Below are 14,386 nucleotides of genomic sequence, written 5' to 3'. Positions count from 1 at the left end.
TTGAAAAAAAAAAAAATGGGAAAAAACATTGAAAACTCGGTCCGAAAGGGTGACAACTGCAGCTGACATTGATGTCACTTTCTTTGTTGTCATTGTCAACAAATTGGAAAAGCTTTTCTACGTTCAAAAAAAAAAAAAAAAACAGCAACAACATAAAAACATCGAAAAATGGAAAAATGCTAGTCTGCTGCGGCTGTGGCTGCTGTTGTTGCATTAGCGCCACCACAGCGAATTGGTCAATTTCAATCAATGGCCAAAATGCATTCACGAATCGCAAGTGCCACTGCAAGTCGCACACTAATACCGTACAATAAAAGCCGCACGCGGCAACCACATTGAATTGTCATTGACAGGCAGTCAGACGGACAGACAGACATCAATGGCAAGTGCCACTGGGAAATTGACTAAAAATAAAAACCAAAATAGTCAACAAAAAGTACTATTAAAGTGTGTAAAATATACATATGTATCAAAAATATAGGAAATGAAAAATATGGAAAATGCTTTAACACACATTCATAAATTTTCAATATTTAAATTTCGCATTTGCGAATATTTTCTGCATCGATTTAAATTTGCAAAATGGATTTAAAGAGTTTCACTAACAGAATAATACAAATAAAGAGCAGCAAATGGAGGCAAATGCATATTTATTGATATTCAAATGGTTGCACTCGTATTCAGCTAAAAATACAATCTATAAACTGCATTTCAAAGTAGACATTTCAATTGATACTGTGATTATTTTATAGCTTTAAATTGAATAACTATTGCTGTTGCTTGAACTGATGTATTTTAAATTCATGCAATTATTTTACAAACCCTTCTGTTTTCGCTTGTTTTCAAGGCGATTTATAAGCAGCTTTTTTCCGTAGGTTTAGCGACTTACAAAGTAAAAACACAGTGCAACCATAATTCAGCACATGAAGCTTTCCCTGCTCCGATTGCTTCAGTAATAAATGCCGAATACCGCATCTAATCTGGCAATATCTGTAAGCCTTAACCCTCTTTGCTGCCTTAACCCATGCCACGACACATTGATTTGGCATCCGGGAGCCAGGGAGCCAGGGAGCAGCAGCGACATGGAGCTTAAGGCGACTTTGAGAGACCCGCTTGACAGTTAGATAAGTTGCCAACTGGCAAATGCAACATGCAACACGGCAGATTAACCTGCAATCCACAAACACAAACATCCACATCCACATCCCCATGCCCATTGGCATTCCCATTCCCACTCCGCGATCCGCAATCCTCCCGGTGCTTCTACCTTTCGGATTTGGATCCGTATCTCTATCTGTCTGTCTGTTTCGTGCTGTGCTCTGTGTCATAATTAAAAATTCAGCAAATTACACATGCAACGACTGCGATGACAGCCGTCTCACTCTCGTTGTCGTAAAAGTACACCTGCGGTCGTGGAGTTAGTAGTATGCATTTCGAAATGACTTAAATCTAAACTAGTTCAAATGCAACAGTTAAACCAATACCAATTTTGAAATAATAATTCTAGTTACATTTTTTTTACTTTGCTATATTTTCAGTGCAACGTAACGTAGCATATGTTGTTTCATTTCTTTTGCCTTTACTATTTACATTTTTGCAGATCTCTTTAACTTCTTTGTCAAACACTTAGTTATTTTTTATAAGTTCAAGTTTCTTGTTCAAATTCCTGTTAGGATTTAAATACCCATAGGACATGCTACAATCCCAGCCACAATTGTGTGCGTACATATAACCACCCATCTCTTTCGCATTGCAACTCTGAAGATGACGACCCCAATTTTGCACTTAACTGGCAAACTGAATGCCACAGCCAACCCACTCGTGTGGCAGATGTCTCGCCACAGCACCCGAGAGGTAGAAATACATATGTATATATGTACATATATCTGCACATATGTATATATGCGCGATCTTCCCAGCGGGAGAGATAGATATGTAGATGCATCTGCTTTTATGCCACAGCCCATCAGGTTAATTAAACCCACTCGCGGGGACACAGCTCGGCATTAAGATTGCCCAAATGGAGCCAGCGGAATCGGATCATGGAGGAAACTCAAGTTCCGAGACACCTTCAACTTTCCCAACTGCAGAAAAAGGCAGGGCCATAAAACCAAACGTAAACTCGATGTCGGCGGTCTGGGCGCCAAACTTTTTAATCAAATAATGCAACAGGCACACATGTTGTTTGGTGGCTTCAAGGGGTTGGCAATGGTGTTCGGAGGTGGAGCTATTGGTGGTAGTGGTGCTACGGACCTGGTCCAGATGCGGCATTAAGTGGTGTCCGAGTGTCCAAGAGTCCAAAAGTCCGGGTGCGTTAGTGTTTGTCTTATGCATTTGTGTGTTGTCTCATGGTCGCCGAAACCGGCTCGGTTGGTCAGAGAGCAGCTCGGCATTTGGCCAGCCAGTTGGTCGCGCCAGGTTGCACTTTATCTCTCCTGCTTCCACTCCCTTCCTGCCACCTTTGCTACCATTACCAACCAACAACCCACCCCCTGCCAGCCACCAAACACCCCCATATATGCAGCACCACCGATTTGCCGCTTTAACTTTGTCAGACAGTGCGACGACGCGGCCAAAACAACTTAACTATGTGGCAACAGCTATGGCAGCAACAACCACTCTGCACAGAACAAAAAACATTGCAAATCATGGAAAAACAAATCGGTATTTCATGTTTGTAGTATGTTTGTATATATCTAGTTAATTAGATGTCTGTGCTTTCTAATAAATCATTTTTTAATATATATTATCAGTAAAGTAGAAACTTTTGCTCAGTGCATCTGCAACAGTGATTTCAATTATCCAAGTTGCAACAGCCGACAACATTTGCAGCTGCGTTCGGCCAGTTCTTTGCTTTGTTTCTTATTTTTTGTTTAGCTAAAAGGTAAATTGAACTTAAGTGGCATAATTTTCAATGCAATGTTATACCAAAGCAGCGAGAAAAAAAGATGAAAAGTAACAAAGATATATAGAAATAGCAATCAGTTCAGCAAACGCAACAAGCTAAACAAAACGGGCAAGTAAGTCATATTAGACACTAACCTACAGGAGTTTTGTATGTTTGAAGTGCCACAAATATTATTAATTATTTAAAACATATAACAAAAATATAAATTTGAGCTCTTTTAAAATTTGTTAATATCAATTTCTTTTACACTATATTAAATGAATAACAAATGAGTCATAAATTAGGTTTTATGATGCGATATAGTCATGAAAAAAACAATGTATCCTTAAGGCGGTGCTGCAATTCATTTCCGTTTCATTGTGACTCACAAATTGGTTGATTCATTGCACTTCACCCTTTGTTGCCTAGTGTAATCGATATTGCGCTACTTATCAAATGCCCATTGAGCTTGCAATGCCAAAACAAAATGATTCCCAATGTCCCACTCCCCTTTCTCTGGCTTTGTCTCATGTTTGTTGCTGTCCGATTTATATATGCGATATACGAGTACTTATGTGTATGCATATATGGTCTGGTCTGTGGCCGTGTAATCGAAGACGATTTTTCGCAATTCGATCGAGCTAAAGTTGCACGATGTTGATCGTGTTGGCGCCGTTTTTAGACCGCAACCTTGTATGCCATATATAGAACGTATAGTGTATAGTGTATAGTGTATGAACTGGAGTGCTGACCGAAAAACCTCAATAGTGTCCTTAAAAAAAAAACCACACACTCAATGCTCAACTCAAAAAACAATACAATCATGTTTGCACTTAATTTACAGTACAGTTTTATAGTCTTGTTAGTTTGGGACGTTAAAGATGACCTGAAATCAGGCCATAAATCCGATGCAGCCATTGGGCAGATAGTGCAGAAAATAATTTCGGTTCGTTTTTCTCTAGTTCGTCTAGTTATCATTACCTGCCTGTTTCACCTCGCTCTACATTTTATGCTAATCCAACTGTTTATTGGCGCATTCTGACAATCTGGGAAAGTAGCGTAATTAACACACAGATTGCATGTATCTGTATCTAACATGCACTCAGCTTTCTCCACCAAACTCACCCTCCACCTTTCTCCGCCCATTTCTTCGCCCCATTCTGGTTCCCTCTGTCTCCTTGCAGAGATCCTATTTAAATTTCCCAAAGCGTTGACGTTGAGTGCCTATCGCCCCAAAAAATTAAAACAAAACAAAAGCTAATGGAAACTGCAAAACCTTATGGTTATAAAGTGAATCGGGATATCAAATACCCTTCCAATGAAAAGAAAATAATATATCACTATCAAAGCAACCATAACTAAAACAAACAAATCTATCACTATCAAAGCAACCACAACTAATACAAAAATCCCATTTTAAACATTGTAGTGTATCTGTAATATATTCATAAATGCATAAACTTAACCAATTTAAAGTAATGTAAATGCCATTAAAAATGTATAATTAGTATGCCCATAAAAATGATATTCGCAAATGGCGAAAAGGCGGAAAAGTTGCAGCAGAAGAAGCGGAATATCTGTCCGACAATTAACCAACTTAAGTGTAATTACGAAATTTTCTTTTTCCTTCGCTTCAGTTTCTACTTTTGTGGCTTTTCCCTCCCGCGCTCGGTACATTTGGCGACTTTTGCGGTTCCCATTGGGGAGAAAAGTGGGTAGAAGTGTGGAAAAGTGTGGAAAAGTGGGCTGGTTGGAAGTTTGGAGTGGTGTAAAGTGCATCCACATCAGGGTTAAAACATTTCATTAGCGTAATTTGCCTTTTAACTGGGCCCAGGCACATTCGAATTCGACCAGGCCAATTTGGTCTCATTACGAGCAAGGCGATTTTTCATTTCGAAAATTTAAGCCCTTTGAAACGATTTTATCATTTTTCCATGCCAAAGTCGAAAGCTACTTAACGCGTTTTCGTTGCCTACTTGTTTTTTGGCTCGGCAGATTATTTAACCATTGAACATCTTTATAAATTTAAATATGTTTAATTGAAACATATTTGGGTATGATTACGGAAAGCAGGTGTATATGTTTTCATTTTCTGCCACCTTCTTGTAGTTTTTTCTCATTTGCTTAACGTTGTTATTTCATCCTTTAATTGAGCGATTTTCGGCCGCTCCTTTCTTAATTTCGCTCACACTTGCTATTCATGAATTAATTTCATTATAAATTTACGAAATGTGTTTTAATCCAGAAAAGGAATCCGTTCGCTCTGCGAAAGTGCGCCGCAAAATGAAGAGGAGAGCGACGTTAAAAGGCTCTTACATTTTATTTGAGCAACATTTTAATTTGCTTGGCTTTAATGGGCCAAGAGTTGCACAGTTGAAGAATGTCGGTGGAGTGGAGCGAAGAGTCCTGAAAGGTCCTGAACTTCCTGCTGCTACTGCCTGGCTGCCTGGCTGCCTGGCTGACTGGCTAGCTGGCTGGCTGTTGAAATGAAAAGCCCAGCCAGACACAGGCTCAGACATTGACGGGCTTTGTCTTCGTGCGGGTGTTGTAGTCGGTAGGGTAGTTGGTGTAGTTAGACAGTAAGAAGATTTTCCCCTGTACCACCGTATACCGTCATCTTAACGCCCACTGACCATTTATCAGTCTGGCAGGTAAACGAGAAGCAGAGCCCGTTGGCCATTATCGAAGTAGACAGACGGCGTTCCGATGCGAAATGCTGAAAGCAGTTGCCATTCAAACGGCAGCAACAAACAACTTGCAACACCCACGCCACAAAGTGCGACAGAGTGCAGAAAAAAAACACATAGAAGAGGCAAGAAAAAATTGAAGAAGAACACAACAATCGATTGTTAGTTTCTGGGCTTGCATGCTGCACAATTTTCTCATAACACTTCGCCCAAAACCGACGGTCCAAACCCACTTTTCTGTGGGAAAAACCAAACGGAATTCAACAAAGAAAATGTTTTTTTTTCTTGCCAAGGCTTTTTCGCACACCTGTACAGGTGGTAAATTGGTTGCTTATTTGGACTTCTGCATGACAACATAAAAATGAATAATATCTAGCGGCCCTTGTCATTTATTTATGATTCGTTGAGCTCACCAAGGTTTGTTAAATATAGTTTTAAAAGAGTATTAGTAGGGAAAATAAACTCACCAGTGGGCTTCGACTAATCACAGATTGTTGTTTCAGCTGCGGAGGAGTTGGTGGCAGTGGGTTGCTTCCATAATCCGTGACCTGCTGTTCCGGCGCAATGCCAAAGATAAAGGGTCCTCCACCTACTCCTGACCCCGACCCCGATCCTGATCCTAATCCTGCTCCAGCACCGATGGGTGATGAACTTTCCTGGGCGGCAGGACGACGCACACAAAAGTCATCCTCAAAGCGGGAGGCATAAAGACCAGTGGCATGGCCTGGATTATCTGGGTAATATCTAGTGGGTGAGGAGGTGGACGTGGTGTGCGAGCTGCTGCAGTTGCTCGAACTGCTTGAGATCACCTGGCCACCCGCGGTGCCGGGCAGCATGACCAATCCAGTTTGGCGATCAAAGCAAAAATCACTGGATTGAGCCGTTGGCGACGGTGGACTGCCGTAGGGATAGCCAATGTGTGGGCTCTGAAGGTGCTGATTGTATTGCTGGGACAGGGCATCGAAGTCGTTGAATCCATGCAATCCCTTGGCACTGTCCCGTTTCTGTTGCTGCACATAGGGTGAAATGTAGCTCCTGAGTGGCGGCAATGGTGGCAGTGGCAGTGGCAGTGGCAGATTCTGCACCTGCATCCCAGACTTTCCGACCTTTTTGCCCACACTCATCACCGTGAGTTGCGGTCGCCTGTCGCCCAATAGCGGTCTCTGGGAATTGTTGTACGGATGATTGCGCTGCATACAGGTGTCCTCGTAGTCATCCGGATCCTGCTCATGATCCATCAGATCGTGACAGTCGTAGGTGGCCTGCAGATGCTCGTAATACTTGAGGCTCTTCATATTCGCATTTGGTGGCGGCAGAGGCGGTGGTTGTTGCATATGTTGCTGCGGTGCAGTTAGTGGTTGATGTGGCTGCTGCTGCTGCTGCTGCAGATGCTGATGTTGATGCTGTTGCTCCTGATGTTGTTGCGGATTGCCCGGGGAGTCCAGTATCTCAATGCCACCCGTTGTCACGCCCCCAAACAGCTTGGCCAATTTCACAGTCATCTCTTCTGCGTGCCAGAGTTGGCAAAACTTTTTCAATTAAAATGTTGCCCAATGCCAAAGACAATGACAGTTGGCTGGGGAGAACGACGACGATGACGACACGAGTTTGCCACAATTTTCCACTAGTTTGCGTTGCTGCAGGAAAGTCGGAGAAAGAGAATTTATATATATTAGTTAACGAATCGCATTTATTGGCAGTAAAATTCATATATACATTTTGGAAAATAGTCTAGTATTTCTCAACTCTTTTGCATGTTGCCTGCACTGATGGTACTGATAGCTCCTTTGAGCAAAGAACCAGTAACGGAAACTGTAATGGGATATGTCAGCCACAATTGCAACTTCAACATCAGTTGATGCAATTGTTGCAGTCACAGCGGAAGCAAGAGGAGGAGCTTTTAGCAACTTATGTTATTATAGATACAGTAACTGTAACAGGAACCTCAAACAACAGGAACTATAACAACCAGAACCTCTGTCATCAGGAGAAAAATCAGCAAAGAAAACTCCAGTCGAATTGTTACCAACAAACCAACTGCTATATTCACATTTTAAGTTAAAATGATGATCATCGAAATTTAATTATTTGCGATTTTTTTGGGTAAGTTTTGGCATTTTTTGTACCAACCATAAAGCAACAAAGTAAACAACTAAACTTCAACTTTAGTGGCATTATTTTTCACATATTGAACAGCCATAAAACTGTCAATTCCACATATAAAAAAGTGCGCAATACCCTTTCACTTCCGTTGAAGACATTTCAATAAAGTTCAAAATGAAAGTTTGAAACAAAAATAGCGAAAATATAAGAGTCTGAAGTAACCGCAGGAGCCAAAGGAGAACGACCATGGCAACTGTCAATTAAATGCATCCTCTCCCCATTGACCTCATAATAAAATGTTATAAAAACAAATAAAAGAACAAAAACCTATCCGCTGGAGAAGAATGTAGCTGGAGAAAAATAATGGTGGAGTGATTCACCCACGCTTATTTTCCTGCACTTTTTTTGGGTACTCCCTTCTCTGCTGCTTTTTTTATCGTTTCCCTTACTGCGCTCGTTGCATAGAAAATTTTGCCATATTGCAGACTGCATAAAAGACAAAGGAGGGTTGAGGAGGGAAGAAAAACGGCAGAGACAGTATACCGCAAAAAAACGTTAATAAAAAAGTGTATTTCCACGTTCGACTTATGTGTAAGGTATAAATGTTAAATATAGCAGATGATCAGATATGCGAGGAAGTCAAACGAAACTTGATACATTCCCAGGGTTTCTCCTATATTTAAATCTCCTTTCGAGCCCCTCATCTCAGTGGGTTCCATCCCATCCCCATCTAAATTGTCTCCATTTGTATTTGCTTACTTCCATTTCCCGCCTCCGACTCGGTGTGTGCATGTCATAAAGTTCACTTTTTTGCCTTTCCACCGCCTGACACTGACTTGTTTCCCGGGTTCTCGGCCCTTGGTTAACATGGTCGAGTGCATCTTTTGCTTGCCAATTTCCCCAGCTCCCTATTGGCCACTGTGCTCGCTGTTGATTCCATATCATTTTTAATTTTGTAGCCAACTCATATACCCCGCATTCCCCGCATACCCCACGAAAGCCACTCTCCGACAAACGAGCATGTTGTACGTGGTGCTTGTCAAACAAATGCTACAATAGCGGCAGCAACATCAACCATGACAAACAGCAAAACAAAAACAAAGAGCAAAACACCGAACACCGAACACAGAACAAAACAGAGACTAAATTGAAATTGCAGCTGAAGACAGGGATAATAAAACATAAAACAAGAAGTGACTGCCAACTGCAAACGCCTGAATATACTCCTCATTTTTATTTTTATTTTTCAGCTCAACATAGTTAACAGGGTATTTAATAACCAACATTTCTATAATTAGCTTTTGAAGTTAAGGTGAATGGAAAAAAAACGAAGGCGGAAGAAAATAAACAAAAACTGGTGTTATTGGCTTTGGCAAAAAAAAAAACAACAGAACTCAAGTCAAGACTAACGTTGTAGACAAAGTCTATACAAAATATTTTCAATCAACTGAAGTAAATCAATAACATTCGCGTAGTAAAAATCGTTAATAATTTTTTTTGCAATTTGAAAATGTAATACTGCTCCACTGAATAATAGGATTCAAACCACTGTGCACTTTGGACCACATCCAAGCGAGGTGGGGAAGAATTGCACTGGAGAAAGTGGGTAAAGGGAGAAGAGAAGCGTGTCATGGAGGAGTTGCAACAAAAAAAAAAAATGGGAATACAAAAAACAGACACAACAACAACGGGGAAAAAACGCTGTCCAGTCTCGTCGACTGCCGTTGATTGTGTGGCGCAAATGTTAATGAGACAAAAAGATGTCAAGGATAAAAAGGGCAAAAGGTTGGTGACGGGCGGAGGGGGGGAAATTAAGAGGAGTATCTGTAGGATGACTCAAAGGAGTCAGGAGACGGGAGACAGACATCGAAAAAGGGCCATTGAAAACTGACTTTTCACGGGCTCTCAGCCCATTTGCGTCGAACTCTTCTGGCCAAGTATGCCAATCTGCCCTTCAGAAAATTCCATCTCATTATCTTCACAGTTAGCTTCTGGCCCACTTGTGCGTCTGCCAATAATTGCATTAACCAGTTGATATTGTTTATAACTATGGAAACAACAAAAGGGAAATCCACTTAGCATAATTATTTTTTCCACACTTGAAAATTTGAAAAGATTTTTAAAAGTTTAAAGAAAAGTTAACACTAAATGGGCATGTACTTTTTAAGAAGCTCGATTAGTTTAGACTGCAATTTTTGTTAAGTGTTCGATTTTTGTTGGCATAAATATGATTGCATAATCACTTAGGTGAATGTCTCCCAGTTTCCTTCGTGTGCCACTTTGTGTCACTTTGCACATAATACGATAAACTTTCCGCTTTATGCAGCTGCTGAAGAAAATTAAAAAAAAAAAAAGAGGTATAGAAGGGAAGACTTGGCTACTCCTCGTCTTCTGCCTCATGTTTAGGTCCTGACCCTGGCAATTGGCATACTTTTAACACCCTGTTTCACCCCAACTCTTTTAGATCTCCTGCAGAACCAACGAAACTTTCCTTGCAAATTCTTTGAGCAGTTTGAGCTGCTGCTTTAGTTGCCCCCTTTTCTTGATTGTTTTTGTTCTTTTCTGTTGCTGTCTCATGTGGCAGAGACGTGACAGGAAATGGCCAACAAAACAAAAGGGGGCAAGGGGGGTAAAAGGGGATAAAAGCCAAGACTACTGAGTCAGTCAAGTGCAGTGCAATGAATAACTTGCCGCAGCAAATTAGCCTCGTAAATTAGCAGCGCGCACAGAATAGACAACAAATCATTGGCAGAGAAAAAACTTTGTAAACATAAGTAAATGGAAAAACTTAGACAAATTGGGGAATAAATTATAAACTATATAATGCGTATATTTACAAAAAGTACCTGTGGCGTGAGATTGTTAAAAAGAAGACTTTCAGAGGTGTTTCTCCGAATTTTCAAACTATGTATGTATATTTTTAGGCTGACTGACTATATAAGTCGTTTAATTTACCTTCTTAAGCTCCTTACTAGTATATATATTTATATTTTCCCTTTGGTTTACTGTGTGTCTGCCACTTTGAATTTAAATTTTCCGCTCATCATATTGTTATTAAGCCGCTTTCAATTCTCTTGGTAATCTGGTGAATAAATCTGCCAACATTACGCACTCATCATAATGCGTCTGCTGGTCTTTAATTTGTATTCATTGTTATTATATTCCCAGAGTACACAGAAACGGAATGAATGAGCGATGAATGTTTAATAAGGACGATGCGCAAAATCGTATGGCAATCGAGAAACTCACGCATATGATTTTCATCTAAATTATTTGCAAAAATAAACAGAATAGCTTGACATTTTAATCTACGAGTAGATTTTGGGTGGCCCTGCATAATAGATGAATGGTAATTTAAGCAACTACTTATTTTGTTGTAATTGCTGGTCGAATAAACCCATTTGTATGTATCTTAATCTCTGACTGCTGCGTGTATCTGTATCTCTGCAGGTGTAAAATTTTAACAAATAAATCTGGGAACCAAACCGGTTTCACCATTAGGCATCCTTTGAGAACAATTGAGCAGTCTTGAGGGGAGCAGGTAAACGCTTCGAATAACCCATACAAATTATGAGATACATTTCGGTTGACTACATATCTATTGGATACAAAACAATAGCCGAGCAACAGCTGTTGTTCCGGATCTTCTCTACTCTATATTTTTTTGATTCTTTTGTTACTGAAAATTGATTAGATTCTTCCCGAGCAGCTGCTTCTACAGTTCTTGCTCGCTCTATATTATTTTATATTTTTCTTTCCGTTTGATTTTCTTAGCGTGTGAAACGTTTCCGTATTTATTCAGTTTACATCTTTTTTTTGCAGGTGTGTTGCAAACAATTAAATGTCAGTGCAGCAAAATTACAAGTATCTTATAGATACGAAACAGCTTCTTCACTAGGTAAAATCCAAATAAGAAAGATAGAAAAAAAAAAGAGGTAGAGAGGAAAAGCAAAAAGGGTGTATAAAATATTATCGCATCACGCGCATCTACAAAACGATTTCACACAGCAACAGCAACATTAACTTGCTCTTTCATTATCGGCACATCGTTATAGGCAAGAGTTTCTTCTTCGTCGGCATTGTCGTCACATTTGTCGACCGACAACGACGTTTATTTATTTTGCCCTTTAACTATTTGGGCAGACACATCCACAACAACAACAACAACAACAACAAAAGCAACAACAACGAGAACAGCAACTTGAACAAGAACAAAAACAACAACGACCACCGCCAGCGGTCTTCTCTTTTTCCCTCGATTTTTTGTGCCCGTCTTGCAGATGCACCTTGATTAAATTCCAGGAATTGAAAAAATCTTTTAGTCGCAGACATGAACGGACCGCTTGTTGATATTTACCCAATGATCAAACGGGGGTAAAAGGGGGGCACTGAATCTCCCCCGCCCCCCGACTGACTGGCTCCATTAATGATGCAGCAAATGGTCTTCTTTCTGCCTGCCTTTTCTCTCGTTTTTCGAGCCTAACCAGCTACTGCAACTCGAAAAATGTGGCAAAATGCAAAGGGAGTTTTGTCAAAAAAAAAAAAGAAGGAAAATAGAAAAGCCAAAATATGTAGGCAGCTTTATAGTATTCCAGAAACATGGAATGCAAAATACTCTAAAATTCCTGATATACACAAATAATAGGTAACTAGTTTCCCTAACAAACAGTCAAACAAATATTTAAAGATAGCTTTAAGCACTGGATATTATAAACGCTTTTTGATTAGTCATCAATATCTTGACTATCTTATCTCACATCACATAAGATAACATAATTTTTATAAATTTTTATAAATTTTTATAAATTTTTATAAAGTTTTATAAAATTTTTTTTATAAAATTTAAGCAGCATACATATGAAGTGTGAATAGATTCATGTAACACAATGCTAAGTTTACTATTAAGATACAAACAGAACCACTTCATAAGCCAAAAGTTTCGACCTTTTCATCGTACCTCAGAAATAGCTTTACCTACAAAGAGAAGACTTGACTTGGCTTCTTCGGCCGCTTCTTCTTAGTCTTCCACTTTGCGGTTGGATTTTCGATTTTCCAGCTGGCATTTCTACACAATTGAGGAGGAGGAACCCAAAGGGGAGCAGCTGGAGGAGTAGGTGCCCCAGCTCAAGTGTTTCCATCTCGAGAGTAGCTGTGGCGAGCTTTAAAGATTCCCTTTGTTGTTGCTCCCCGGCTGTTTGGCATTTAACTGCAGTGCATGTCAAACTGTGGAGCCATAGACAATGTCCAAAGAGGCAAAGTACCAAAGAACCCAAGTTGAAGACGAGGCCAGAAGTTGCTGCTGCTGCTGCTGTGCTTGCCTTAATGATTTTACATTTTTTACATAAACAAGCCGGTCCCCAACCACCAGCTGTCTTTTTCCTTTATTTTCCTTACAATTTTTTCAGCTTTTTTCTGTTTTGCTGGCGGCGGCAAATGCAACTCACGGAAAGCATTCAAAAGCAATTAAGCGCTTTCTTCACAGCCCAGAGTGCGCGACAGAGACGGCCTTAGATGGCGGGAAAGAGAAGGGCGCACACATGAGTTGAAAATGTAATATCATCAATCAAAAAAAAAAAAAAAAAAAAAAAAAACCCAAAAAAAAAGGAACAAAAATACAGAGACAGCTGAAAAATTAAGGAGGGAGAGTGCCTAAGAAAAGCCATGCTCAAGCTTAAAACTGGAAATTCTCTTTTACGCCGAAAGGTTTAATGATCAGAGAAATATTTCCAGAGTGAGCAGAATTGGAAGGTCAGTAGATGTATGTACGTATATGTATGTATATAAGCAATGAATCTGGGAATATGTACTTCTATGATCATGTTGTTTGAAATTATTCTTGCTATTCTGTCAACTCTTTAAAAATCCAATATTAAAGTTTCTAAAATGTTACATGCTTTTGTTTAGCACTTTTTCTTGCCGTGTAGTGATGCAGCACGAAGCCAGCTCACGAAACGGCGGCAACAGCAACAACAAATTTAGCTTGATTATGCCAACCGGCCACAACAGCAACCATAACAACAACAACAACAAAAACAAGAAGAAACAGCAAACAACCACAACGAATTTTTTTTATCATGGCATATATTGAAAAATGCTTCAAACTAAAAGCCAAGCGCTGTAATCATATTTAACTTTGCCTCGGTTATGTGCCTCATCTTCTGCAGCCGCAGCCTCATGTCTCCTTCACCTGATTTTGGTTGTTGCTGCTGCGGCTGCTGTTGTTGTTGCTATTACTGCTGCTGTTGCTGTTGCTGTTACTGCTGCTGCTGTTGCTGCTGCTGCTGCTGATGCTGCTGCTGTTGCCAAACCTCAGAGCCAACCGCAACAGGTAATTGATGCCGCTTGCGCGTTGCAAGAACTTTAATCAATTTTTCAGATATTTTTCTTTCGTTTCGCTGCCTTTTTTCGAGTTGTTCGTCTACCTTTCTACGTGATGATGTTGTATGTGTGTGCATTTGTGTGTGTTGCAAGTGGCCATAACAACCGAAAACGGCAACCGAAATGGCCAACACAAACTACTCCCCGTGGAAAGGGGAAATGGGGAAGGGAACCAGGGAGCGGGGTGGAGTTCGCAGTGAACCCAAATGACTGGGAATTTGGCCAGGTAAGCCAGGCAAGCCAAGTGCAGCCCAGAGCGGCCAAGTGGCAAGTGGCTATCATGGCCTGGCTATATGCCCGCCGATACACACGTATTTGTACTTGTGTATAA

General features: G+C 40.3%; 1 protein-coding gene across 2 annotated transcripts in view; it reads right to left on the bottom strand.

The window, feature by feature from the left end:
- LOC6525980 overlaps nt 1-14,386 on the bottom strand; it is a 46,539-nt gene that overhangs the window by 12,514 nt on the left and 19,639 nt on the right. For both annotated transcript variants that reach the window (XM_002101763.3, XM_039372511.1), the window contains exon 4: nt 6,042-7,211. In XM_002101763.3, coding sequence (XP_002101799.2) covers nt 6,042-7,076 — 1,035 coding nt within the window. In that variant the 5' untranslated portion in view covers nt 7,077-7,211. The remainder of the gene's footprint in view (nt 1-6,041; nt 7,212-14,386) is intronic.

The sequence above is a fragment of the Drosophila yakuba genome, chromosome X, assembly GCF_016746365.2.
Source record: "Drosophila yakuba strain Tai18E2 chromosome X, Prin_Dyak_Tai18E2_2.1, whole genome shotgun sequence".
Taxonomy (NCBI): domain Eukaryota; kingdom Metazoa; phylum Arthropoda; class Insecta; order Diptera; family Drosophilidae; genus Drosophila; species Drosophila yakuba.
This window is presented reverse-complemented; position numbering and strand designations above follow the sequence as displayed.